Source organism: Saccopteryx leptura, chromosome X (genome assembly GCF_036850995.1).
Source record: "Saccopteryx leptura isolate mSacLep1 chromosome X, mSacLep1_pri_phased_curated, whole genome shotgun sequence".
Lineage (NCBI taxonomy): Eukaryota > Metazoa > Chordata > Mammalia > Chiroptera > Emballonuridae > Saccopteryx > Saccopteryx leptura.
In genome coordinates, this window is record NC_089516.1 from 74,295,792 (window position 1) to 74,322,220 (window position 26,429).

The 26,429-nt window shown below is 38.3% G+C and overlaps 1 protein-coding gene across 1 annotated transcript; it reads left to right on the forward strand.

Moving 5' to 3' along the window:
• Nucleotides 1-2,138: 2,138 nt before the first annotated feature.
• TENT5D (terminal nucleotidyltransferase 5D) lies at nt 2,139-3,350 on the forward strand. The gene has a single exon (XM_066357818.1). It carries the CDS (start codon nt 2,139-2,141, stop codon nt 3,348-3,350), a length of 1,212 nt encoding a protein of 403 aa, XP_066213915.1.
• The last annotated feature ends 23,079 nt before the right edge of the window (nt 3,351-26,429 follow it).

A 26,429-nucleotide genomic window follows, 5' to 3' on the forward strand; every position in this document is an offset into this window, starting at 1 on the left:
CCTTTGTTTTGCTTGCACAAGGAGGAAGTAAAACTATTATTGTTTGTTGATGATACATTATAATTAGAAAACACTAACATCTCCACCAAAAAAACAACAACAACAAACTACTAAACCTAATAAACAAATTCAGCAAAGTAACAGGATACAAAATTAATATTTAGAAATCAGTGTCATTTTTATACATCAATGAACTTTCAAAAAGAAATTCAGGAATCAATCCCATTTACTACTGCAATAACAAAAATAAATAAAGTAACTTGGAATAAAAGTAACCCAGGAGATAAAAGACTTGTACTTGGAAAATTATAGAACATTGAAAAAAGACATTGAGAAAGATACTAACAAGTGGTAGCATATACCATGGTCATGGACGAAAAGAATAAACATTAAAATGTTAATACTACTCAAAGAAATCTATAGTTTCAATGTAATTCCTATTAAAATACCAATAGTATACATCATATATCTAGAATAAATATTCCAAAAATTTATATGGAACCAAAAAGGACCCAAATACCCTCAGCAATCTTGGGAATGAAAAACAAAGTGGGAGGTATCACACTTCCTGATATCAAGTTATACTACAAGGCCATTGCACTCAAAACAGCCTGGTACTGGCATAAGAACAGGCATATAGATCAATGGAACAGAACAGAGAACCCAGAAATAAATCCACACCTTTATAGAAAACACTATGTTTTGAATTAAATGTTTACTATAGTGGAATACATTACAGGCACACTAATACTACTTAAGCTAGATGGGAACAATGATACCCTTAATGATAAATTGGGAAAAGGAAGAGAGTCTGAATGAGATTTATATGCTCTACCAAATAGTAATCTGCTGATATCCACATTTGGAAAAGAGTAATTAGAAATTTCAGATTTTGTGCTTGTGTTTAGGTTTATGGAGAAAATTATTGAAGAATTTCTGCCTTGAATTTGAGCTTTTTAGTTCATAAAAATATATCATTATACTTCACCCTCAATAAACACACTTTCAGTAACTAAGTCAGAAACATAAGCAATATGGATGAATATGTAGGGGTTTTCTCACTTTTAATATGACAGTCATCTCAAGTTTATATTTAGCCATGCTTTTTGGTTCAGCAATTCAAATTAAATTTCCCAATAAATTTTATGATGATTTTTGTCTTTGATATAGTATAAGTATTTGATTCTGCTATAAGAGGTATAACAGTTAAATGCTGTGCCATAATCCACATCTGAAGATAAGTCATATTATTTTAATATCATATTTGAAATTTGTACTTATAACGTGGTATTGATATTGTACACTATGTGAAAATGAATATTAGATGTGCCAAAGAAGCATAGTATCACTCTCATATCAATTATCCATATTAATAGAGGTAAACATGGTAGAGGTACATATAGATTCCAGATCAATATAAATCACTTATATTTATTCCTTTGTGACATGTATTTCATAACATTTGTGTGCTTATATATCTCTATATGTGTGTATGTGTTTGTATGTGTACCACAGATATGTTATCACAGATAATAATATATCATATTTATTTTCATAATTATGCTTTTTTCTAAGGCTAATTTTAAAAAAATCTAACTTGCATTTTTTGTGCAATACATATATGATGAATTTTCTAATACGGCTAGATTAAAATCTAGGTTGCTTGTGAACATTTTGTCATCTTATGCCATTCAGTCAATTGGGTCTAACACAGCGATGTGCTGTCTTGATCTCACTTTAAATTCATGACAGCTGATCTCAATGCTGTATTATGTATCTCATGAACAATATTTATACTGCCAAACAAATTTAATCATTATAGTATTTACATGAATAAAGATTGGAAAGACCACCATTTTATATCAAAAATAATTATAATAAGTCTGTGAGAATGTCTGTTTGCATGAACTAATGGCTCTAACAATTTTGGCATAATCAAAGTGGCTTAAATTTACTTATAGATTTAACCACAAATAGATACATTGATAATTTACTTCCTAGTATTAGTTTGGTTTATGTTGACTCTATGTCTGTTTTTAAATTTTTCATATGCTTTGGTTTTAACACTGATTTCATGATACTAAAATTTTCTCTCAATATTTTACTTGCTTTCTAGTTGACCTACTACTGACTTCAAAATGTCTCAAATTGGATTCAGCAATCTCACTTGGGATCAAGTCTTTATACTGGATCAAGTGCTAGATGAAGTAATTCCAATTCATGGAAGGGGAAATTTCCCCACCTTGGAGGTAAAACTAAAATATATCATTCGTGTTGTAAAAGATAAACTGATAGAGCAAGGAATTACTGTTAAAGATACCCGATTGAAGGGTTCCACTGCAAGTTACATACTTGCAAGCCACAATGGAATCAGCCATAAGGATCTGGATATTATTTTTGGTGTTGAACTATCAAATGATCAAGGATTTCAGGTTGTTAAGGATGTGGTTCTAGGTTGTCTGATTGACTTTTTACCAAAAGGAGTGAAAAAGGAAAAGATCACCCTCACGACCATGAAAGAGGCTTATGTGCAGAAGATGGTCAAAGTCTGTGATCACCAGGATCGCTGGAGTCTCATCTCTCTTTCAAACAACACTGGGAAGAATGTAGAACTAAAATTTGTGAATTCACTCAGACGACAATTTGAATTCAGTGTAGATTCCTTTCAAATTATTTTGGATTCCGTATTAGACTTCTATAGTAACAAAAATGATAAGCTAACCCCAAACTCCTATCCTGCTGTGGTAGCTGAAAGCATGTATGGAGACTTTCAAGAAGCAATGACACATTTGCAACACAAGCTTATATCTACCAAAAAACCTGAAGAGATTCGAGGTGGTGGCCTTCTAAAGTACAGCGACCTTCTGGTTCGTAACTTTAAGCCAGCTTGTGAGGCAGAAATGAAGACCCTGGAACGTTACATGTGTTGTAGATTTTTCATTGACTTTCCTAATATTGTAGAACAGCAAAGGAAGATTGAATTGTACCTCCACAACCATTTCATAGGTGAAGAAAACAGCAAGTATGGCTACCTATTGACCTTGCGTAGAGTTGTCAGTGACAGCACCATTTGTCTCATGACTCATGAAAAAAGACAGACAATCGATATGATTACCTTTATGGCTTTAAGAGTTCTAGAAGAACAGGCTGTTCTACCCAGTGCACACAATGCAATGTGCTCTTATCAGCCTGCTCCGTGCTTTGCTGTGGGAGAAAGGTACCCTCCTTATTCTCTAACAGCTGGACCACCGCCGCCTATGTTCATTCAGCCATACGCCCCACTGCAGCTTTGTGGGCCAAATGGCAGGAATTTAAAACCCATAAACCAACGGAGACTTCGCTTTAATTAAACACCTCTTAAAAGCACGTTTCCATGTTTCATAAAATTGAAGAATCCATTTTTATTTTTATGGAGTAAAATATCTGTGAACTGACCACTTTACATGGCTTTCAAATATTATTGATTAGCTATAATACCTTTCATATTCAGTGTACCACTTAAAATTATTTTCAAATCTTATTACTGATGACTTTCAGATCTGCTATGACAAGTACATTAGAGATGTCTGTATCTTTGATTCAAGCAAAAAGAACAGACTCAATTTAAAATTCAGAAGTAAAGACAAATGCTAACAGCAAGTCAATTCCTTCATTATGTTTACTTCATTTGTTTTTAGTGAATGTTACCATCAGTAGATTTTTCAGTACTTATCAGATATTACTAATTCCAAAGACACATATGTAGAAGACATTAAAACCCTGCACTTGACAAGTATTTATTTTGTTTCCCAATTAAATTGGGTTAGATACAATATCCTAGTATAGTTTGAAAAAACACTGAAAAAATGATACTGGAAAACACTGTTTTTTGGTAATTTATCAACTATCGAGTAAGTTAATTTGAGAATTTGAAGAATAACATCTGACTGTACAATCAATAATATAGGTTTCTTCATTTTTCCCTCAAATAAGTTGAAAAGAATGAAAATCACCAATTCTGAATATGAAAGTTTATCATCATCTATGAAAAAGAGAATTTAAATAGCAAAAAGCAGGCAGAGGTTTTTAGTCATGACATTTATCACTTTTAGACTTGAGGAATATCTTAATATATCTGGAGACCTTCAGTATTTAATTAGGGAAAATATTTTTAATATAACTAAATGAAGCATTTTTTTCATTTTGCCGTTATCAAAGATAAGTTCCTAACATGACACTCAAGTGCCTCCTATGTGAGTTTTTTTGTAACATTAATTTACTCAACAATGGCATATATTCATCAAGTGTCTGAATATCTATTTAGTTTATCCAATATACCACTATCAAATCCATCAGTGGAAGTACAGAAGTATTTTCTTTGTATAATGAAGAAAATAATCCATGACAAATATTATCTGTTATGACAGAATGGGAGCAGTCTTGAATTACTATAGATTAGGCCATCAGAAAACGTCAATATTTTTACTTGCTTCTCATTGTTTTATAAGTTTCCATGGAAGTTTTTATTAACCATTCCAAGTTTTTCTATCACAACATGATTCAGACAGGCATATTCTGAGAATTTGTCACTTATAGACTTTGTAAAATTTCTCTTTTCTGTATTACAGTATTGGATACAAAAAGTACACTAAATATAGCATTTTCAATTAACCAATGCTTTCAGATGTTTTATACCACAGCACTTCTGGCTGTCAGTATATTTTTGAAGAACATGTGTATATACACAAACGTATAACTATATATATATATATAATTCACACAATGCTGAGGCTTAAAACTGATAGATTCATTCATCTTTTTTGCTTGGGACAAATAAATAATTAATAAATACTTTGTTAAAGAGAAAATTAATTAAGTGGCATAATGTATTGACTTAAAATGATTGATCTTTCTGCTCTAAGTATACTCTTTAGTATTGAGTTTCTGAGCATGCTTATACCTAAAACTGAAGGCGTATATGCTATATTAATAGAAGCAAATAAACCCTCAATTCCAAAAGATATAGGAAAAGTATTTAAGAATACAAGAACTATGATAGCAATGAGTTACAGGTACAGGTTCAATAGATTCCAGAGTAGCATTTTATGCTGACTAGCACAATTCTGAAGCTTTGGAAATATCTTATGCCCCATGTGCACCATTAACTTCCTTTGTTCCTATTCAGAATTTGACCTTATTCCCTAAAAAGTAAATTCCCTATGGTAGTCTTCTGAAGTTTTAAATTCTGCTGGGAGAATGGCCTGCTTCCTCCTAAAATTTTGTGCATGTGTTTCCACTATAGTAAAAAAACCTTACAATTGGCATCTAAGATTTTCTCAAGAGTCAGAATGTACAACTGGTGAATGGAAATGATATCACTAAAGAGAATGCACATGACTTTCTTTATGTAGATACTATTTATAAGCTAGGCTGTTCTTTGTTCCCGACCAGTCAGGAGGACAACATAAAAAAAAGGAGAGACTTTTCTGTATAGAATTTGATAAACATTAACATTTAAAATTTGTTTTAAGTATTTTTTTTTTAGCAAATGTTCATTTCCCTAAAGTAAAATTAGTTGACCCGAACATATAGCACTGGATATTTGAATAAAAGGGATTGAAAATGTTGTTCTTTAAGGCTTACATTTGATTTTCTTGAACAAAAGGATTTCTACATAAAGTATTTCATGGTTTTGGGAGTTGTGTTAGAATAACTTTGAGACACAGTATTAAATGCCTTGGAAATGCAATGGTTGCTTAGGCAGTGAACTTCCAATAACTCCTGTCTTATTGCAACCCCTCCAGATTTATTGTTAGGTAAAATGTTTTCAAATAGTGTCAGCTAGTAAAAAAAAGTGGAAATTATAACAGTTTTTAAGGTTAAAAACCTACTTCTCTTAGAAGCACTTAAATACATCATTAAAGTGAAAGACATATCTTCTTCTAGGTAAATAGTATATATACTGAAACAGAAACCATGTCATAGAAGCTTTCTGTTTCAGAAATGAATAGGACTATATTTAGTATGTTGTCAATAGATTTATATGAAAATTCAGTGTCTGTTTGCTAAGTCAAGCAGACTACCTCTGTGGAAGGGACATACAAATTGTAATCCTGACAGCTCACAAAAGGAAGGGCAAGTATTTCATTTGCCTGAAAAGCAAGGATTTATTTCCTCCTCCTTTTATTCTACCTTTTCTTTGTTTACTAATATGATACTTCTCTGGGCTCACAGTGATAGGATACAAAAAATAAATGAAGTCTGAAGGCAATTTATTATGGCTTATATTGGCAAAAAATAAAATGACACTTGACCAGGTTTAACGTTTCTAGTGAAATGAAAATTTGGAAATGTCAGAATTATTCACTCAGATGTAATTGTGATGATATATGATCCCATTCCACAGAATATAGTTTTCATATATACATTGTAGAAAATCCAATTTTAGGGCCTCTGACTTTTTAAGGCTTCTCTTAACTAAGATGCATTAACACCAATTTAATGCAAAGACCATGATTCTAGAGATAAAGATTAACTCTTCAGTTCTTTAAGAACCTGGAAATTCTAGGCCACTTAATGTGAAATTACTTACATGGTTTATGTATTATTCACAGTTAAGATTGGTGTTCATAAGCTAATTTTTTTTTAATAAGGAATATACAGAATTTTTAAGCATTGTTATGTGTTCCTGTGTAATTCTTGGAATTTTTTTAAAGTTATATAAGAAGTTGTACTTCAATTATAATTAATATATATATAAATTATAATTCCTACCAATTAAATTATTTAAAGAACAAAAGCCAGATATCAATTTTGATTTAATATTTAAAATTATATGTCAAAGTATACAAACTTACAAAATTTTAAAATTCCTATAGAGTTAATATTACATTAAAATATAAAACTATTAATAGATTATCTACCTTGACTAATTATAATACAGGATCACATTTATTGAAAAATTTTAGTATATTTCATGCATTTTACTCAAAAATAACCTGTTGCAAAGAACCTGTTGGATTATCTGATTTTTCCATATCTGAATCCATTCCGATTGCATGATATTGCCCTATGGCTATTTTTTCAATTTGTCTTTAAAGTTATTTAAGTTTCCAATTTTCAAATAACTAATGCTAAAACATAAGATGACACAGCAAACTCTTAATTGATCTTTAATTGAAATTCTGCTGTTTTAAAACAATCCCCTATATCTGAAAAATACATCTACTTTATATCCAATCACACTCACTAGATTTAATTTAAAAGTAAAGTTTACTTCAAAAAATTGTGGTTGTTTCATCTTATATAGTCCCTGTTTAGATTGAGTGAAATCAGTGTTAGTAGCTTCCTTTTCCTTTGAAAAATGTTCTAGAAAGTTCTTCCTTAAAGATTTCCTATGTTGGCCCTGGCCGGTTGGCTCAGTAGTAGAGCGTCGGCCTGGTGTGCAGAAGTCCCGGGTTCGATTCCCGGCCAGGGCACACAGGAGAAGCGCCCATCTGCTTCTCCACCCCTCCCCCTCTCCTTCCTCTCTGTCTCTCTCTTCCCCTCCCACAGCGAGGCTCCATTGGAGCAAAGATGGCCGGGTGCTGGGGATGGCTCCTTGGCCTTTCCCCAGGCTCTAGAGTGGCTCTGATCGCAACAGAGCATCTCCCCCTGGTGGGCGTGCCGGGTGGATCCCAGGTCGGGCGCATGCGGGAGTCTGACTGTCTCTTCCCGTTTCCAGCTTCAGAAAAATACAAAAAAAAAAAAAAAAAAAAAAAAAAAAAAAAAAAAGATTTCCTATGTTAAATGAAAGTCTAAACCTGCAAAGCAAAAAGTTAAGGCAATTATTCAAATAATTCTGGACAGAAACATGTCACCAAATAATGAGCAAAAAAAAATGGACCTAAGTTATTTATGGTACAAGTACTGACCTTTTATATAGTCCAGACCAGAAATGACTATTGGATATGAGAAAAGTCCTACAATATTATTTCACTAGCTGTGAAACAACTCATTAAATAAAAATAAATTTAGAAGATCTGAATTCAAAACTTAGCAAACAAGTTAAAACCATAAGTTTGGGGTTTTTTGTTTGTTTGTTTTTGTATTTTTCCGAAGCTGGAAACGGGGAGGCAGTCAGACAGACTCCCACATGTGCCCGACCGGGATCCACCCGGCATGCCCACCAGGGGGCAATGCTCTGCTGCAATCAGAGCCATTCTAGCACCTGAGGCAGAGGCCACAGAGCCATCCTCAGCGCCCGGGCAAACTTTGCTCCAGTGGAGCCTTGGCTGTGGGAGGGGAAGAGAGAGACAGAGAGGAAGGAGAGGGGAAGGGGTGGAGAAGCAGATGGGCGCCTCTCCTGTGTGCCCTGGCCGGGAATCAAACCCGGGACTCCTGCATGCCAGGCCGATGCTCTACCACTGAGCCAACCGGCCAGGGCCAAAACCATAAGTTTTTATCTTAAGAGATGGGTTTCAAGTTTTATTTAATTCAAAAACATTGTTTAGAAGTAATGAAAATATAAGTAAAAGAAATTATAGTCACTGCATGGGAATGGAATAGAAACATCTAAATGTAGTTGCCCAGCACCCTGTAAAATTGCTGATATGATTTCCAACACTAAGTCAAGTAGACAGATCTACATGGTAATGTTAAATAATTCAGCATTTCAGGAAAGCCGTGAATATAAATATAGCTTTATAAATGTTTCAGGTGCCTTTTTAGCTTTATCATTCACATCACCAGTTTTAACCTTTGCTGCAGAAATTTTTAAGTATTCTTAATAACTTATTGTGTTTCTATAAAAGAAAACTTTAATAAGAGTATTAATAGAGTATCTAAGTGGTGACTGAAATGTCCAGAGTTGAGTGAAATGTATATCTTTGTTTTAATGTTGACTATGTATTATCAGGTTAATTTTTTCCATGTTGTTGCTCATTATATAATTCTGAGACATGTATGTACTATTTTGGAAAATGCATTTTTCTGTTGACAAAAATGAACAGTGCAAGGTCCTTTTGGTGGAAACTATTTTTCAATGGATCATAATTGTCCTCATTATTCATCTAATATCTCTTGTACCTATTTCATTTACTTTGTCTCATGCTTGTGTAAACTGTGTGGAAAAAGCACTACATAGACTCTGTGACTAGATTAAATAAGTTTTTGAAATAAAATCACTGCAAAACATGCAGTATTGTGCCAACTGCAAATTGAGTAAAATGCCTATTATTTCAAATACTTGCAAATAAATTGTTTGCAGTGTGTTCCAGAAGTACTTAGAAAGGAACTTTACTCTGAAATTTGTATAGAGTCCCCATTGATAATCAGTGAGAAGGGACTGACTTTCTGTACAATATGGTTCTATATCATTTACTTTTACCATTTCTTATAGATTAACCAAAAGATAAGCCCATTTGCACAGGCTAATTACATAAATGCTTTGTATTCATTTATTTATTTCCCAAATTTCATTTGCTTTTACATTGGTAAAACTTCCTTATCTTCTCCTTCCTCTCAAATAAACGGTGTCTACAGTAAGTTCGATATAAACGTAATTGATGGTGAAATAAATTAAATGGCAGTATCAGGTGAGTCAAATGAGTCAAAATGATATGACATTATAATGAATCCCCTAATAAACACACATACACACACACCAGTACCATACATTTAGCAGAGCCAGAAAGCATTTCTACTTAAGTCTGTGCATGCTGACCACATATCCAAACAGTGATGTTCAGTGGTCACTCTGTGGACTGGAAAATAGGTTAGAATACAGCATGCATGATTTAATTAAAGAATAAAGAACTATAATAAACGTGATCAGGAAGATAAAACACCACTAGATATGGTTTGCTTGAAGTTTCTACAGCTTTAGCAATACCCTAGCAATTCTGTAAAGGATTAAATATCTTATTATGTGAAACATAAAGCAATATATCCGTAAATACTCATGTTGAAGATGGCATATTTTCTACATAACATGAATTATCAGATTACCAAAGTTTAAAGTAAAATAGATGATTACAGTATATAAAACAAAATGAACCACCAACACAATAAAGACAGTTTCTTAATCCTATAATATGCAAGGATACATTGTGCTTTGTCTGGTACTTGAAATTTTACCAGAAAACATAGATACTATCCACTGATATGAAAATAACCAACTTTAAATTTATTAACAAATGTAAGCCAAAAATATTTCTGTTTTTATACTACAATGTGTTCTTTGTAGTGTGCTAGTTAAATCATAGGTGATATTTAAAAAGGCACCATTATTTTCATCTAGTTTATTTATCAAGCAATGTAACAGTATTTCATTATTATTTTTAGAAATGAGATGAATTTACTTTGGGATCCTTGATAAAGATGCCATTAAAGTACTTGCATATTACAACATTTCTGATTAGACTTAATGATTGCAGTACGTATCCTCCCCGCACATTACCTCCAATGTTGAAACAAAGTGGAGACGCATTATTGCTGTGTGATGTCCACATCAGGTCTGGTCCTTAGTAGGGATATATAAAATTATCAACTTACATGATTTCTTTTTTTTAATAATTCCCTCTTTTTTTTAGATTTTATTTATTGATTGTTAGAGAGAGAGAAAGGGAGATGGGGAGAAAAGGAAGCATCAACTCATAGTATGTAATTGCTTCCTGTATGTGCCTTGACCAGGCACGGGGTTTTGAACCAGGGACCTCAAGCGTTCCAGGTCAATACTTTATCCACTGCACCACCACAGGTCAGGCAACATGCATGATTTCTTTAAAAGTATACTTTATTTTTTTCTTAAAATTTTAACAATATTTTTATATATTGTAAAATAAAATTGTGAAGACAAGAAGATGATGAGTAGTATTCTATTTCCAGTCATTGCTCACATTGCATGTTGTATTTCCTAGCTGTCTTTATATTCATCTCATATCCTGTGTGATTAATCGATCTTCCTCTTTTTCTTTTCTTTTCAGATTTTATTTATTGATATTTAGAGAGGGGAAGGGGAAGAGAAAGAGAAAGTGCAGGGGTAGAAGCAGGAAGCATCAACTCGTAGTAGTTGCTTCCTGTATGTGCCTTAACTGGGCAAGCCCAGGGTTTCCAACTGGCTACCTCAGTGTTCCAGGTCGACAATTTATCCACTGCACCACCACAGGTCAGGCCCAATCTTCATTTTTAAAATCACATTTAGTTTCCATGGAAAGAACATTATAATTTTGAATAGTGTGATCAAAAACAAATTGGACAAACAAAAAGTCATAGCACAGACAGTACTATGAATGTTACCAGAGGGAAGGGGGTAGGGGGAGGTAAGAGAGACTAATGGTTGTCAAATGCATGGTGACAGAAGGAGAATTGACTTTGGGAAGTAAACACAATGCAATATACAGATCATATATCATAGAAATATAAACTTGAAACCTACGGAATCTTATTAACCAATTTAACTCCAAATTTTAATGAAAATAACTTTATTAAAATGTTTTTTATTGTTTACATTGCTTTATGTCTCACTCTATGTAACACCCTCAACCCCCAACAACGTGGTCCCATTACACCCCCTTTGCCTCCCTCTTCATATCTTCTTCCCCCTTTCCCTCTAGGACTTCCTGCCTTGTTATCTCTATCTCTGTGTTATGTATATATAATTTGGCTAATCATCTCTGATCCTATCCCTTCATCCCCCTTCTCTCTGACTCCTGTCCCTCTGCTCCCTGTGACCCTGTCTCTGCCTTTATTCCATTCCTCAGTTCATTAGATTCCACATATAAGTGAGAGCATATGGTACTTGTCTTTCTCTGCCTGGTTTATTTCACTTGGCATAATAATCTCCAGGTCCATCCATGCCATCACAAAAGTAAGATTTCCTTCTTTTTCATGGCCACATAGCATTTTGTTGTATATATGTACCACAGCTTTTTAATCCACTCGTCCACTGATGGACACTTGGGCTGTGTCTAGATCTTGGCTGTTATAAACAATGCTGCAACAAACATGGGGGTGAGTGTAAAGTCGGTGGATAATGGGGGATGGCCACATGGGGAACCCAGACCCATGAACTTTGGCTAGGACTACCCACAACCTAGCACGCCAAAAGAAACTTCCCTGGAGCCCTTTCAAAAAAAGTGACCGGCCTGACCTGTGGTGGCGCAGTGGATAAAGCGTCGACCTGGAAATGCTGAGGTGGCCGGTTCGAAACCCTGGGCTTGCCTGGTCAAGGCACATATGGGAGTTGATGCTTCCAGCTCCTCCCCCTTTCTCTCTCTCTCTGTCTCTCCTCTCTCTCCCTCTCTGTCTCTCTCTCCTCTCTAAAAATGAATAAGTTAAAAAAAAAAAGTGACCATCTGCCAGCCAGTGAGATTTCACCACGTCATATTAGCTTGACTTCCCTAGAGGGACCCTTTAAATATATCCCACATGATTTAATCTTTAACTATCTTCCACATGGTTTAATCCTTGCGACTTCCCTGCCTTTCATCTTTCCTCGGGGCCAGGGAACCTTGCCGGGCGGGATGCGTGCTCTGTACTCAATAAAGCCTTTTGTTATTCCACACTTCGTGGCTCCGGCCCCTTCCTTGCTTCTCAGCGGGGAAAAATACCTTACATTTTGGTGCCAAAAACCTGAGAGGAGTTGAAGTCCGCAAGGACCGCTCCTCTTCCCCGTCCCCTCCAAGAAAGAACCAGGATCTCCGACCTTCCACCCACTTCGGCACACGTTGCGGTAAGTCCCCTACCTCCAGCCACCCTTGAGTTCTTTTCACTGAGACTCCCTGTCCGAAACCGTAGCTACGTCAGGGAAGTCGTTCCATCCAAGTGCATGTGCTTGTGGAGATGTCCCAAGCATATCCACTTTACCTTTTCCGTCCGTGGCCAGACCTTGAGTTTTAGGACGCTGGGTACTCAAATCTGACCACTCCGAGGACTGAGGGCGGCTGTGGGGGCACAGGAATCTCCCTCCTTAAAGAAGAAGAAACTGTTCTTCTTCTCTGCTGTGGCCAGGCCACAGAACCCACTGAATTAGCCTTCTGAAGGGACTTTTGGTTTTAACACCCTCACCAATTTAACTATCGCCAAAAAAGCTGGGAACTGATTGGAGATCTCTTACATTTATGGCTTCTAATTATTCGCGCGCCCGTCCTTAATCTCTGTGCCACCTGTTCCACCGCACAGGCCTTTTTCTGGCCAGAGAAACCTCACCTAAAACCTCCACTCCTGATCTTTCCTTCTCTGTGGACTCCCAACTCTCTCTCCCTCCTGTCTGACCCCCGGGGGTGCCCCTCTCTCTGGACTTTTCTCTGGTCCCTCTGCGGACCTCTTTCTGCTTGGGTCTCTTCCCTCTGAGAGCCCCCTCCCATCCCATCGCAAAAATCTGTTTCTTATTCACCACTACCATTCTCTCTTTCTCCTCCTCTGCTGGCCAGGGGCCCTTCCCTTCTCCACTGTGTTCTTAAACCCCTCCTCTGTCAGGCCATTCTCAGCCTGGCATTGGCTCTTACACCGGTTTTCAGGACGTGCAACCCCAATTTTCTTGCAGGAAGTTCTGGCCCTGTCCTGCCTTTGGCTCCAGCGTTTCCTGTGGGATCTGGGTGCCGGGCTCTGCATGAGCCCTCCTCCTTTTATTCTCAACCCCCAAACCCCTATCCGGAACCTGTGAATATGGCATTTAAAGTTTTTAACAGTCCCAACTAGTAGAAACAGGCCAAGGCTGTTCGCCAGGCCAGCATGCAGCAGAAGGTAATGCTCTAAACACTGACTCTTGTGGCAACCCTGAGACCAGCAGAGCCACCAGCAGCTTGCTTTAAGTGTGGCAAGCAGGATCATTGGGCCCAGCAGGGCCCCTGCCTGCAGCTTCCCACTGAGCCCTGCCCTGACTGCAAGCAGCCCAGTCACTGGTGGAGCGATTGCCCCTTTGGGCAACAGGTTTTTCCTTAGCGCCTCTACGTGGAGGACAAGCCGCCTGAATGGGAGGCTAATCCAGCCAGGTGGGTGCATCGCTCAAACTCCTACGACATGGCCTGGACATGAAGAACCCAGGGTATGCTGCAACAAGTGAGTAAGTCCATCTTATTTCTTGTGGACATGGGGGCTACCATCTCTGTTTTGCCATCACATTCTGGACCTCTAATTCCCTCACAGGTCTCGGTTATGGGAGTGGATGGGACCCCTTCCATTCCCCTTCATACGCCACTCCTGGCATACAGTTTTGCCTCAAGCTTGCCTCCTTACAGGACCACTGGCAGTCGGAACCACTGGACTCCATCCATCTCCAACTCATCAAAAGGCTGGACCCTACAAATCCCCTATTACTCCTCTTTTTTTAAAATCCTTACAAGACCGCATCCGTGAAGTTTCTCAACTCACAGCCACACAGATGTTCCTCCTGACACCCCTCAACGCCACCACCTTCCGATCTCCCCCTCCCCATGATACCCCTATTCAGCAGGAAGTAGCCAGACGAATAAACGGCACCCCTTTTCTATTTAACACAAAAGGTCAGAATGTAAGGTCAGTGGATAATGGGGGATGGTCACGTGGGGAACCCAGACCAGCGAACTTTGGCTAGGACCGCCTACAACCAAGCGCACCAAAAGAGGCTTTGCAGGAACCCTTTGGAAAAAAGCAACCGTCTGCCAGCCAGTGAGATTTCACTACATCATATTAGCCCGATTTCCCTAGAGGACCCCTTTAAATATCTACCACACGGATTAATCCTTGTGACTTCCCTGGCCTACATCTTTCCTCGGGGCCAGGGAACCTTGCTGGGCAGGAGATGCGTTGTACTCAATAAAGCCTTTTGTTATTCCACACTTCGTGGCTCTGGTCCCTTCTTTCCTTCTCTGCGGGGAAAAATACCTTACAGTGAGTATCTCCTTTTGAATCAATGATTTGGGATTCTTAGAATATATTCCTAAAACTGGAAAGCTGGGTCAAAAGGCAGTTCTATTTTTAATTTCTTGAGGTAACCTCAATACAGTTCTCCACAGTGGCTGTACCAGTCTGTATTCCCACCTGCAGGAGGGTTCCCTTTTCTCCACACCCTCATCAGCACTTACTATGTGTTGTTTTGTTAATTAGCGCCATTCTGACTGGTGTGAGGTGATATCTCATTGTGGTTTTAATTTGCATTTCTCTGATAATCAGTAATGTTGAATAATTTTTCATATACCTGTTGGCTGTCTGTATGTCCTCTTTGAAGAAGAGTCTATTCAGTTCCTTTGCCCATTTTAAAATTGGATTTTTTACTTTACTGCTGTTTTTTAAGTTCTTTATAAATTTTGGTTATTAACCCCTTATCAGTTGTATCAACGAACATGTCCTCCCATTGTGTGGGTTGTCTTTTTGTTTTGTTTTATTTTATTTTGTGCAAAAGCTCCTTAGTTAGATATAGTCCCATTTGTTTATTTTGTCCTTTAGTTCATGTGCCCATGGAGATATAGTGGCAAAAATATTGCTACGAGAGATACCGGAGAGTTTACTGCCTGTGATTTCTAAGAAGATTTTTATGGTTTCAGGACTTACATTTGTCTTTTATCTATTTTGAGGGTTTTTTTGTGCATGATGTAAGTTGGTGGTCTTATTTTATTTTTTTGTGTGTACCTGTTTAATTTTCCCAACACCATTTATTAAAGAAACTGTCTTTACTCCATTGCATACTCCAGCCTTCTTTGTTAAATATCAATTGACCACAAAGGCGTGGGTTTATTTCTGGGTTCTCTGTTCTGTTCCATTGATCTGTGTGCCTCTTCTTATGCCAGTACCAAGCTGTCTTGATTACAATGGACTTGTAGTATAACTTGATATCAGGGAATGTGATACCTCCCATGTTGTTATTCATTTTCAAGAATGCTGAGGCTATTCAGGTTCCTTTTGGTTCTGTATAAATTTTTGGAATATTTGTTCTAGGTCTATGAAGTATGCCATTGGTATTTTAATACAAATTGCACTGAATCTATACATTGCTTTGGGTAGTATGGACATTTTCATAATATTAATTCTTTTTATTCATGAATACACTATATGCTTCCACTTGTCTGTATCTTTCTTGATTTCTTTATTCAATATCATAATTTTTTGAGTATGTCTTTTATCTCCTTGGTCAAATTTATCTGTAGGTAGTTTATCTTTGTTGCTGTTGTTGCAATAGTGAAGAGGATTGCTTCCTTAATTTCTCTTTCTGACAGATTGTTGTTGGTATTTAAAAATGCCACTGATTTCTTAATATTAATTTTATATCCTACCACCTTGCCTAATTCATTTATCAGGTCTAGTAGTTTTTTGTCTGATACTTGAGGGTTTTCTATGTACAGTATCATGTCATCAGCATATAATGACAGTTTTACTTCTTGTTTTCCAATTTGGATGCCATTTATTTATTTATTTATTTATTTATTTATTAAATTTTTAAAATTTTATTTATTTTTTTACAGAGACAGAGAGTGAGTCAGAGAGAGGGATAGACAGGGACAGACAGACAGGAACGGAGAGAGATGAGAAGCATCAATCATTAGTTTTTCATTGCGCGTTGCAACACCTTAGTTGTTCATTGACTGCTTTCTTATATGTGCCTTGACCGCAGGCCTTCAGCAGACCGAGTAACCCCTTGCTGGAGCCAGTGACCTTGGGTTCAAGCTGGTGGGCTTTTACTCAAACCAAATGAGCCCGCACTCAAGCTGGCGACCTCAGGATCTTGAACCTGAGTCTTCTGCATCCCAGTCTGATGCTCTATCCATTGTGCCACCGCCTGGCCAGGCATATTTTATTTTTTGTCTGATTGCTGTGGCTAGGACATCCAGAACTATGTTGAATAAGAGTAGTGAAAGTAGGCACCCTTGTCTTGTTCCTGATATTAAGGGGATTGCTTTTAATTTTTGAGGGGGGAGAGGTGCATGCAGGAGTCTGTCTGACTGTCTCTCCCCAGTCACAGAGGGAGAGGGAAGGGGGGAGGAGGAGGGGCACAAAGAGAACTAGATAGAAGGTGACAGAGGACAATCTGACTTTGGGTGATGGGTATGCAACATAATTGAATGACAAGATAAACTGGACATGTTATCTTTGAATATATGTATCCTGACTTACTGATGTCACCCCATTAAAAAAATAAATAAAAAAAATTTTTTAAAAAATTTGCCCATTGAGTATGATGTTAGCTTTTGGTTTGTCATAGATGGCCTTTATTATGTTGAGGTATGTTCCCTGTATTTCCACTTTGCTGAGAGTTTTGATCATATATGGGTGCTGGATTTTATCAAATGCTTTTTCTACATCATTGATATGATCATGTGATTTTTATCCTTCCTTTTGTTTATGTGATGAATCACATTTATTGATTTGCAAATATTGTACTAGCTTTGCCTCCCCAGAATAAATCCCACTTGATCATGATGTATGGTTTTGTTTTGTTTTGTTTTTTTTTGTTTACGTATTGCTGGATTCAGTTTGCTAATTTTTTTTTTTTTGTATTTTTCTGAAGCTGGAAATGGGGAGAGGCAGTCAGACAGACTCCCGCATGCACCCGACCGGGATCCACCCGGCACACCCACCAGGGGGCGATGCTCTGCCCCTCCGGTGTGTCGCTCTATTGAGACCAGAGCCACTCTAGCACCTGGGGAAGAGGCCAAGGAGCCATCCCCAGTGCCCGGGCCATCTTTGCTCCAATGGAGCCTCGCTGCAGGAGGGGAAGAGAGAGACAGAGAGGAAGGAGAGGGAGAGGGGTGGAGAAGCAGATGGGCGCTTCTCCTGTGTGCCCTGGCCGGGAATCGAACCCGGGTCCCCCGCATGCCAGGCTGACGCTGTACCACTGAGCCAACCGGCCAGGGCCCAGTTTGCTAATATTTTGTTAAGAATTTTAGCATCTATGTTCATCAGGGATATTGGTCTATAATTTTCTTTTCTTTCTTTGTAGTGTCTTTACCTGGTCTCCTAAAATGAGCTTGGAAGTCTTCCCTCCTCTTGAATTTTTTGGAATAACTTGAAAAAAAATAGGTATTAGTTCTTTGAATGTATTGTAAAGTTTGCCTGTAAAGCCATTTACTCCAGGACTTTTGTTTGCTGGGAGTTTATTGATAACTGTTTGAATTTCATTTGTTGCAATCAGTCTGCTCAGATTTTCTGTTTCTTTCACATTGAATTTCAGAAGATGTCATGTGTCTAGGAATTTATTCATTTTACTTAGTTTGTCCAATTTTTTGGCATATAAATCTTCATAGTATTTTCTTATAATACTTTATATTTCTGTGATTTTTAGTTATTACTTTTTTATTTCTAATTTTGTTTGTTTGGGTCCTCTCTTATTTTTTCTTGATGAGTCTGGTTGATGGTTCGTCAATCTTGTTTATCATTTCAAAGGACCAGCTCTTGATTTCAGTGACTTTTTGTGTTGTTTTTTTAGCTTCTATGTCATTTATTTCTTCTCTGATTTTTAGTGTTTCCTTCCTTCTACTTCTTCTGGGCTTTGTTAGTTGTTCTTTTTCTAGGTCTTTTAGGTTCTGGATTACATTGTTTATCTGAGCTTTTTCTTGCTTCTTAAGGTATATCTCTAATGCTATGAATTTTCCTCTCAGGACTGCTTTTGCTGTGTCTCATAGTTTTAGGTTTGTTGTATGTTCATTTTCATTTGTTTCAAGAAAAATTTTATTTCTTCCTTTACCCTCTACTTCATGGGTCTCTTGGTCAGGAGCTCAGTATGGGGAAAGTAGCTCCTACTCCAGAGCCCAATCTCTCAGCTACTACTGGATACTCCAATTCTATCACTCCCCAGTGATATGAAAAGCAAGTTCAGATTTGGCGGGGCCAAGAGCCCCTCTGCAGAAGTTCTTCCAGCTGGGGAGCCCCTGGTCTCAGAGGGGAAGACTGAGAGAGTCCTCCATTGGGACTGACTGTGCCCCCCAGAAAGTGGGTAAGCTCCTCGACCAGTCCCAACAGTAAGCTCCAGGGAAACCTCACTCGGAATGTCTGTACTCCAAGCCTGTCTCCCTTCCCCCTGTGGAACCTAGCCCAACCAGGCAGGATATCTATGACCTGGGCCAGCCAACTATTAAGCTCCATCCTGTCCAATGTGCACAGGAGCCACTGTGCAGGTGCTGACCACAAAGAGTGGAACTCTGGTCTCATCTCTCCAGGCAGAGGAGAACAGAAGCTCCATCTCCACACATGCTGCAGATGGCTTTTCCAGTCTACCTGAACCATTACCAGCTAGAAGCAGCTGTCATTGGGACTTGGACGTGAGCTGCAAAGTATAGAATGGTGACAGCAATTCCAGTGCCATGCAGACTTTTCCTGGATGTGGACTTTTCCTGGGCTCCTGCTCCTTGTGACAGCTCCTAACGGACTGAACTGGGGTTGGGTTTTATTTGCAGGGATTTGGAATGGTGTTCGTGCCAACTTGGACTTGGTGAACATGTTAAAGACACTACTCTTTTATGGATTCTTGCTGTATTGGCCAAGGGTTTGCTTAAAGGCTTTAATCACTGTAAAAAAAAATTAGAAGACTGGATAAAGAAGATGTGGCACATATACACTATGGTATCCTACTCAGCCATAAGAAATGATGACATTGGATCATTTACAACAAAATGGTGGGATCTTGATAACATTATATGGAGTGAAATAAGTAAATCAGAAAAAAAACAAGAACTGCATGATTCCATACATTGGTGGGACATAAAAACGAGACTAAGAGATATGGATGAGAGTGTGGTGGTTATGGGGGGGGGGAGGTGGAAGAGGGGGAAGGGCACAAAGAAAACTAGATAGAAGGTGAGGGAGGACAATCTGACTTTGGGTGATGGGTATGCAACATAATTGAATGACAAGATAACCTGGACATGTTTTCTTTGAATATATGTACCCTGATTTATTGATGTCACCTCATTAAAATTAATAAAAAATTATTTATAAAAAAAGAATGGAACTCGCTTCAGCTGGGCCTGTTGTCCAACAAACCCTGCCTTTGGACACACCACCAGCAAGGGTCATTAGGTCCTGCTCCAATACTCTCTGCTGTTGGCCACTGGATGTGCCTGCCCTAGGCCTCCCAGGAGGGAACCTGGCACAGACTAGTGCAGGATCTTGTCTTTGCCTGGCCCTCTGCAACCTTCTTGGAGCTACAGCAATACTGAGGTAGTAGCTGCCTCTGCTGGGCCCAGGTGCACACAGTACTGTAATACCAAGCCACACTCCTAGGCTGGCTTTTACCCCCACTGGCCCTGGGGGAAGGTCAACAAAAGACCGAAGTTCCCTGAGTTCTGCCTCCTGCAACCTCTGTCTGCTGGCTGTTTGTTGGGCTTGGCCACTGAAAAAACCTGTGGTAGAGTTCAGAGCCTAGGCAGTTCAGGGATTAGGAAGGGTGGTGGGTGTAGCTCCCCTCTCAGGGCCCCAGGTGTCAGTCTGTCCAAACTATTTTCACAGACCTCAGTGGGTGCAGCCACCAGGAATCCAGTGGGTATGGCCTCTGAGACCTATAGTGTGGTCTGCCCACAGTCCTGACAGTTTCTACTGAGTCGGCCATGAGGTGGGAGCACCAGTCATAGACTCAGGAGCATGTGGGGAAAGCTCCACCCTCAACACCAGAAACTGAGTCACTGACATGCCCCCTGCTTCCTGGCTGACTTCTTAGCAGGGCCCAGTCTCTACAGAATGGGGCAGGAGAGACTCCCAGGAGTTGGGCAGCCACTTTCCCCCAGGCAGATGCCACATGGAGAGGACTTCTCTGCCCAAGAAAGGTGGCAACTGCACTATTGGAGAGTAACTCAGCACAAGGGTTCCACTGGCCATCCCCCACAGGGTCTCTTCCCAGGCCATCAACTTCACACTCTCCTCACACAACTCTAGTCCTCTCAGCCCTTCTTCCACCAGAGCCCTGCATAAATGGCTGTGAATGAGATGTTTTGCACTGGCCCTTTAAGTCGGAGCCTGTGTCTCTGAGAGCACCCATCTCTTTCTCACAAAAACCTCGCCTCTTTCACTGCCACAGTCTGTGTGGGCACCTCTTCCAGGCTCTGGGGCTCTAGGCTAGGGGCTGTGCCTGGGGCTCAGGACCCTCCCCTCTCAGAGAAAACCTCCCCACAGTGAGTCCTTCCATCCCTCAGTTCCACTTGCTTCTGATAGCCAGGCAGCCCTTTACACGTCTCCACCCTTCCTGCTGGTCTTGGTATGGCTTCTTCTGTGATCCTTGTCATGGACGCCTCTTCATTTAGTTCAAAGTTGGTTTTTTAAGATGAGTATTCTTAAATTGTAATCCAATTTGGCCCCAGGCGGTAGCAGTTGGAACGTCCACCTACTCCGTTGCCATCTTGGAATCAAAAGAAGTCAGTTCTTTCTCTAACTTCTCTGTGACATTTTTCAATTAGGGGAGAGATTGGTGAGATAAGACTATGGGAAAATAAAGGCAGTTAATCTGTAGAGTATAGCGTTAAATTTGTATTGTCTGTTTTCTTCAGGCTGAAGGAATAGCATGAGCCAGGTAATGGGGTGAAAAGAGTGGTCCAATCAAGCTAGAGAGTCAGAAGAACTTAATAAAAATAACTTTAAAATAAGGAACAGTAAGCCCTGGCTGGCTGGCTCAGTGGTAGAGTGTAGGCCCAGCATGTGGAAGTCTGGGGTTTGATTCCCAGCCAGGGCACACAGGAGAGGTGACCATCTGCTTCTCCACCCTTCCCTCTCTCCTTCCTCTCTGTCTCTCTCTTCCCCTCCCGCAGCCAAGGCTCCATTGGAGCAAAGTCAGCTGGGGCACTGAGGATGGCTCCATGGCATCCGCCTCAGGCACTGGAATGGCTCCAATTGCAGTGGAACAATCCCCCAGAGAGGCCAGGCATCGCCCCCAGGTGGGCATGCCTGGTGGATCCTGGTCAGGTGCATGTGGGAGCCTGTCTCCTCCCCCCACTTCTCATTTCAGAAACAAAAGAACAACAATAACAAAAAATAACAGTAAAAGCTCTATCAGAAAAAAAAGTCGGTCTCCTTTAGAATATACATATACTTGTTAAATAGATTCCACATTTCTTTCAGCTCCTTTTTAGAGATTTCTTCCCTCCTCATCCACACATACAATGATACATAAAGGTGCTGGGTATTTAATATGCATTTCATGGAGGGATATCACTCTCTAGCTTCAAAGGGAGACTGAAAACTGCTACAAATGAGAATGGTAATAAGTTATAGTTAAAATATGTAGTTGGAACTGATCATTTTTTCTAGGAATATTGTGATTGAAATAAAATACTGGCTGAACTGAAAAGCATTACCAGCTAATATTAAAGAAAATTTTTAAAAAGTGAAAGTCCTCTGTGAGTAGTTTTATGGGAAGATAATTATCATATTCTCGTAGGTTCCTGATGCCTTTGTAGGTCCTAAAGAAGAATCAAAACTCACCTGAACTATCATCCGGGTATCTTCTTTTCAAAACTCAAAGACCACTGTCTCTGGGATGTTGACTTCCTTAATCTACCCAGATACCTAAATTCAATAACTTTAAACTCTGCCCTGGGGAAGCCATCAGGGAACTTGTTAGGTATGGCTTTGTTGCTCCCTTTAAAAGACTCAGGCCCCTATGCATTTGGCTGCACCTTAGTACTCCCTTCATCCCTTCCTCCAGATCATACACGTGCACATCCTGACGTGGTTTCCCTTCCATGGGCTGTATTCTATGTCCTTCCATTAATAGGTTAATACCCCATGGTATTATAATCTCTTGCCAATCAAGTTAATTCTTTAAATTGTCCTATATGACGTGAAATGTCCAGAGTGAAGTCAGTAAAAGTGATGGCATAAGAAGTTCCAAAAACTCAATTATTGATAAAAATCAATGAAAAATGCAAATATTGCCAGAATTAACTTTTTCAGAACTCTGGAAATTATCCAGAGGTCTGCAGTAATGTAGGGGTTTGTTGGGGGGAGGAATAGAGCTTTATGGCTTTGTTTTTTAATTCTTAATTTTTAGAGCAATTTTAAGTTCACTGCAAAATTCAGTGGAAGGTGCAGAGAGCTCCCATATATCCCCTGCCCCTACACATGCCCAGCCTCCTCCACTATTAACATCTCTTCCAGAGTGATAGGTTTGTTAAACTCACTGTACCTACTCTGACATCATCATTACCCAAAGATATAGATTATATTAGAGTTCAATCTTGAAGATGTACATTCTATACATTTAGAAAAAATTTAAATGACATGCTCCTGCCATTAGGGTATCATATATAAAAATCCTCTCTACTGTGCCTATTCATCATCCCTCCCCGGCAAACACAGATGTTTTTGCTGTCCATAGTTTTGTCTTTTCCAGAACGTCATGTAGTTGGGATTTTACAGTAGTCTTTCCAAGTTGTCTTTTTCCACTTAGGAATATGTATTTAATATTCTTCCATGTTCCTTTGTGACTTGATAGCTCATTTTTAATTAATGCTATAATAATATTCCACTGTCTGCATATACCATAGTTATCCATTCACCTAGTGGAGGATGTATTAGTTCTTTCCAAATTTTTGTACTTATGAATAAAACTGCAAGAAACATTTGTGTGCAGGATTTTGAGTGACATATATTTTCAAAATATTTGCTTGTTTAGAACTTTTTCTTTAGGAACTACCACTCTGTCTTCCAAACTGGCTGTACTATTTTGTGTTCCTACCAGCAATGGATGAGAATTCTTGTTGCTTCACATCACTGTCAGCATTTGTTGTGTGTTTTAGAATTTAGCTATTTTAATTGCTGGGTAGCTCAAAGTTGTTTTAATTTGAAATTTTCTAATAACATATGATATTATCTTCTCATTATTATCAGAAAAGACACCTGACACAACTTCAGTCTTCTTAAATTTGTTAAAACTTATGATCTATTGTCTGACCTGTGGTGGTGCAGTGGGATAAAGCATCGACCTGGAACACTGAGGTTGCCGGTTCGAAACCCTGGGCTTGCCTGGTCAAGGCGCATGTGGGAGTTGATGCTTCCTGCTCCTCCCCTTTCTCTCTCTCTCTCTCTTTTTCTCTCTCTCTAAAAATCAATAAATAAAATATTAAAAAATAATAATTCAATCTGTAAAAGGTCATTATCAAATAAAGTTTGGGGAAAAAATCTTAAAAAAACAAACAAACAAAAAAACTTATGATCTATCATGGAGCATATTTTGTATGCACTTAAAAATGTGTATTCCATTGCTGTTGAATGGAATGTTCTGTATATATCTTTTTGATCCATTTAGCCTAAAGTTCATTATTTCCTTATTGATTTTCAGTCTGGATGATTTATTTATTGTTGAAAGTGAGTTGTTGCAATCCCCTACTATTATTATATTGTCTGTTTTTGCTTTCAGATCTGTTAATGATTGTTTAATATATATAAGTGTTCTAATATTGGTTGCGTATATATTTACAATTGTTCTATCCTCTTGAATTGACCACTTTGCCATCATATAATGACCTTACTTGTTTCTTGTTACAGCTTTTGACTTAAATTCTATTTTGGTTCTTGATCTTTTGTTTTCCACTTGTATGGAATATCTTTTTCTATCCCTTCACTTTCAGCCTATGAGTGCCCTTATAACTGAACTGAATCTCTTGTATACAGCAGTTGGTGCTTGTTTATCCATTCCAGCACTTCATTAATATTAATTTGAGAATTAAAACCATTTACATTTAAAATAATTATTGATAAATAAGGATTTACTATCAGCATTTTCTTGATTATTTTATGTTATTGGTGTTTATATTTAAATACTTTTTATTGTTTTTTCATTAACAAAATATGGCTATAGTAATTTTCAACACTTTTGCATTTTAACCCATATTCTAGAGTTAAAATGAATTTATGTTCTACAATTGTATTATTTTGAATTCAGCTATCAAAATTTACCAGTGAATTTTATATTTCATGTTTTTATGTTACTAAAATATTAATTTCCTTTTATTTCAGCTTAAAGAACTTTTTAAGCATTTTTTTATTTTAATTACTGTATCTTTTTTACCTTGCTCCACAACCCTTCCCCCTTCTCACAGATGTCTGTTCTGTGAGTCTGTCTCTATATTGCTTGTTAGTTTATTTTGTTCATTAGATTTCCCATATGAGCGAAATCATATGGTACTTGTTTTCCGACTGGCTTATTTCACTTAGTATAATGCTCTCCAGGTCCATGCACACTATCGCAAAAAGTAAGATTTTTTTGATGGCTGAGTAGTATTCCATTGTGTAAATGTAGCACAACTTCTTTATCCTTTCATGCTGGGGTCCAGCCCCGGGGGGAATCCAGGGGTCCCACAGGAAGAGACGGCATTGGTGAAAATTGAGTGAGAGAGCCGAATTCTTTATTCTCTGGTTAGCATCTACTGCCAGGCATCTCTGCTAAATGCTGGTCTAGCTTCCTTTTTATGCACACACACTAAGTTACAATCACATGGTATTTTGAATACATCATTGTTTTAGTTTCACTGTGGTTACATATTTCCAGATAACAGTTAATTCATATCTATAAACTACAAACCAGGTGGTAAGTTATTCAAAGTACAGTTATACAATAACTTGAATAGTAATAACAATATTGGTACAAACTTCTAAAAGACTAGTACTAATTAATAACTCTATTTTACTGTTGTTGTGAGTCGAGGGCGCAGAAAGAGATAGCAGACGAAATCATCAAGGACTAGCAAAAGGACCACCGCTTGCTCAGGCAAATGGCCTTGAGTTCATGCAGTGTCCTAATTCTTTTCCCACGAGACTACAAAAGGCTTGCTATTTAAGAAACTGACATAGTATTAAGAGTAACTTTTACTTAAAGATACATAGAGTGCATCTGCAAGATAGCTAGTAGCAACATAATATCAGAAGGCATTAGTTGCTACTGCTGCTATGAATCCCACCACATTTCTCTCCTTATTCTTGGAAAATACAAAAATCTCATGAGAATGTTTTACTGAGAAAAGCGCAGCAACTGCCTTCAGTGACAAAACAAGTCTTTTAACAAAACATTCTTTACTTGCCAGCTGCACTCCTATCCAAGGCCACGCAACAGGCCACTCCACTACACTTTACCTAAGATTCTAATGTCTAGTTAAACTTTATTCATTTACTATATTCATATACTAGTTAAGTTCTAACTTTATTCTTTCTAACATAATTAATAAGAAGAAATTCTCCTACAAACTTAACCCTTTATGAGGGATATCATAGCCAGCCTCTTATATTTATGAGCCCAGTTCAAGGGGCTTGCAGGCTTTTCTGTGGAACTTACACCTTCTGTCTCATTTCCAAAGAAATTACTACAAATCTACAGGGAAAGCACGGTACTATTATCCCTGTGCCATAAATAATAGCACACACCCAGAAAAGGGGAGATATAAGGCCAGATTAATTCAAAAAGGTCAAAGGGGGAAGTATCATTGTGCCTTTCCTTAGCAGTGACTTTGTCACCTTGCAGCCATTGGTCTTCACTGCAGTGAATTTGTCACCCCGCAGCCATTGGTCTTCTCTGCTGT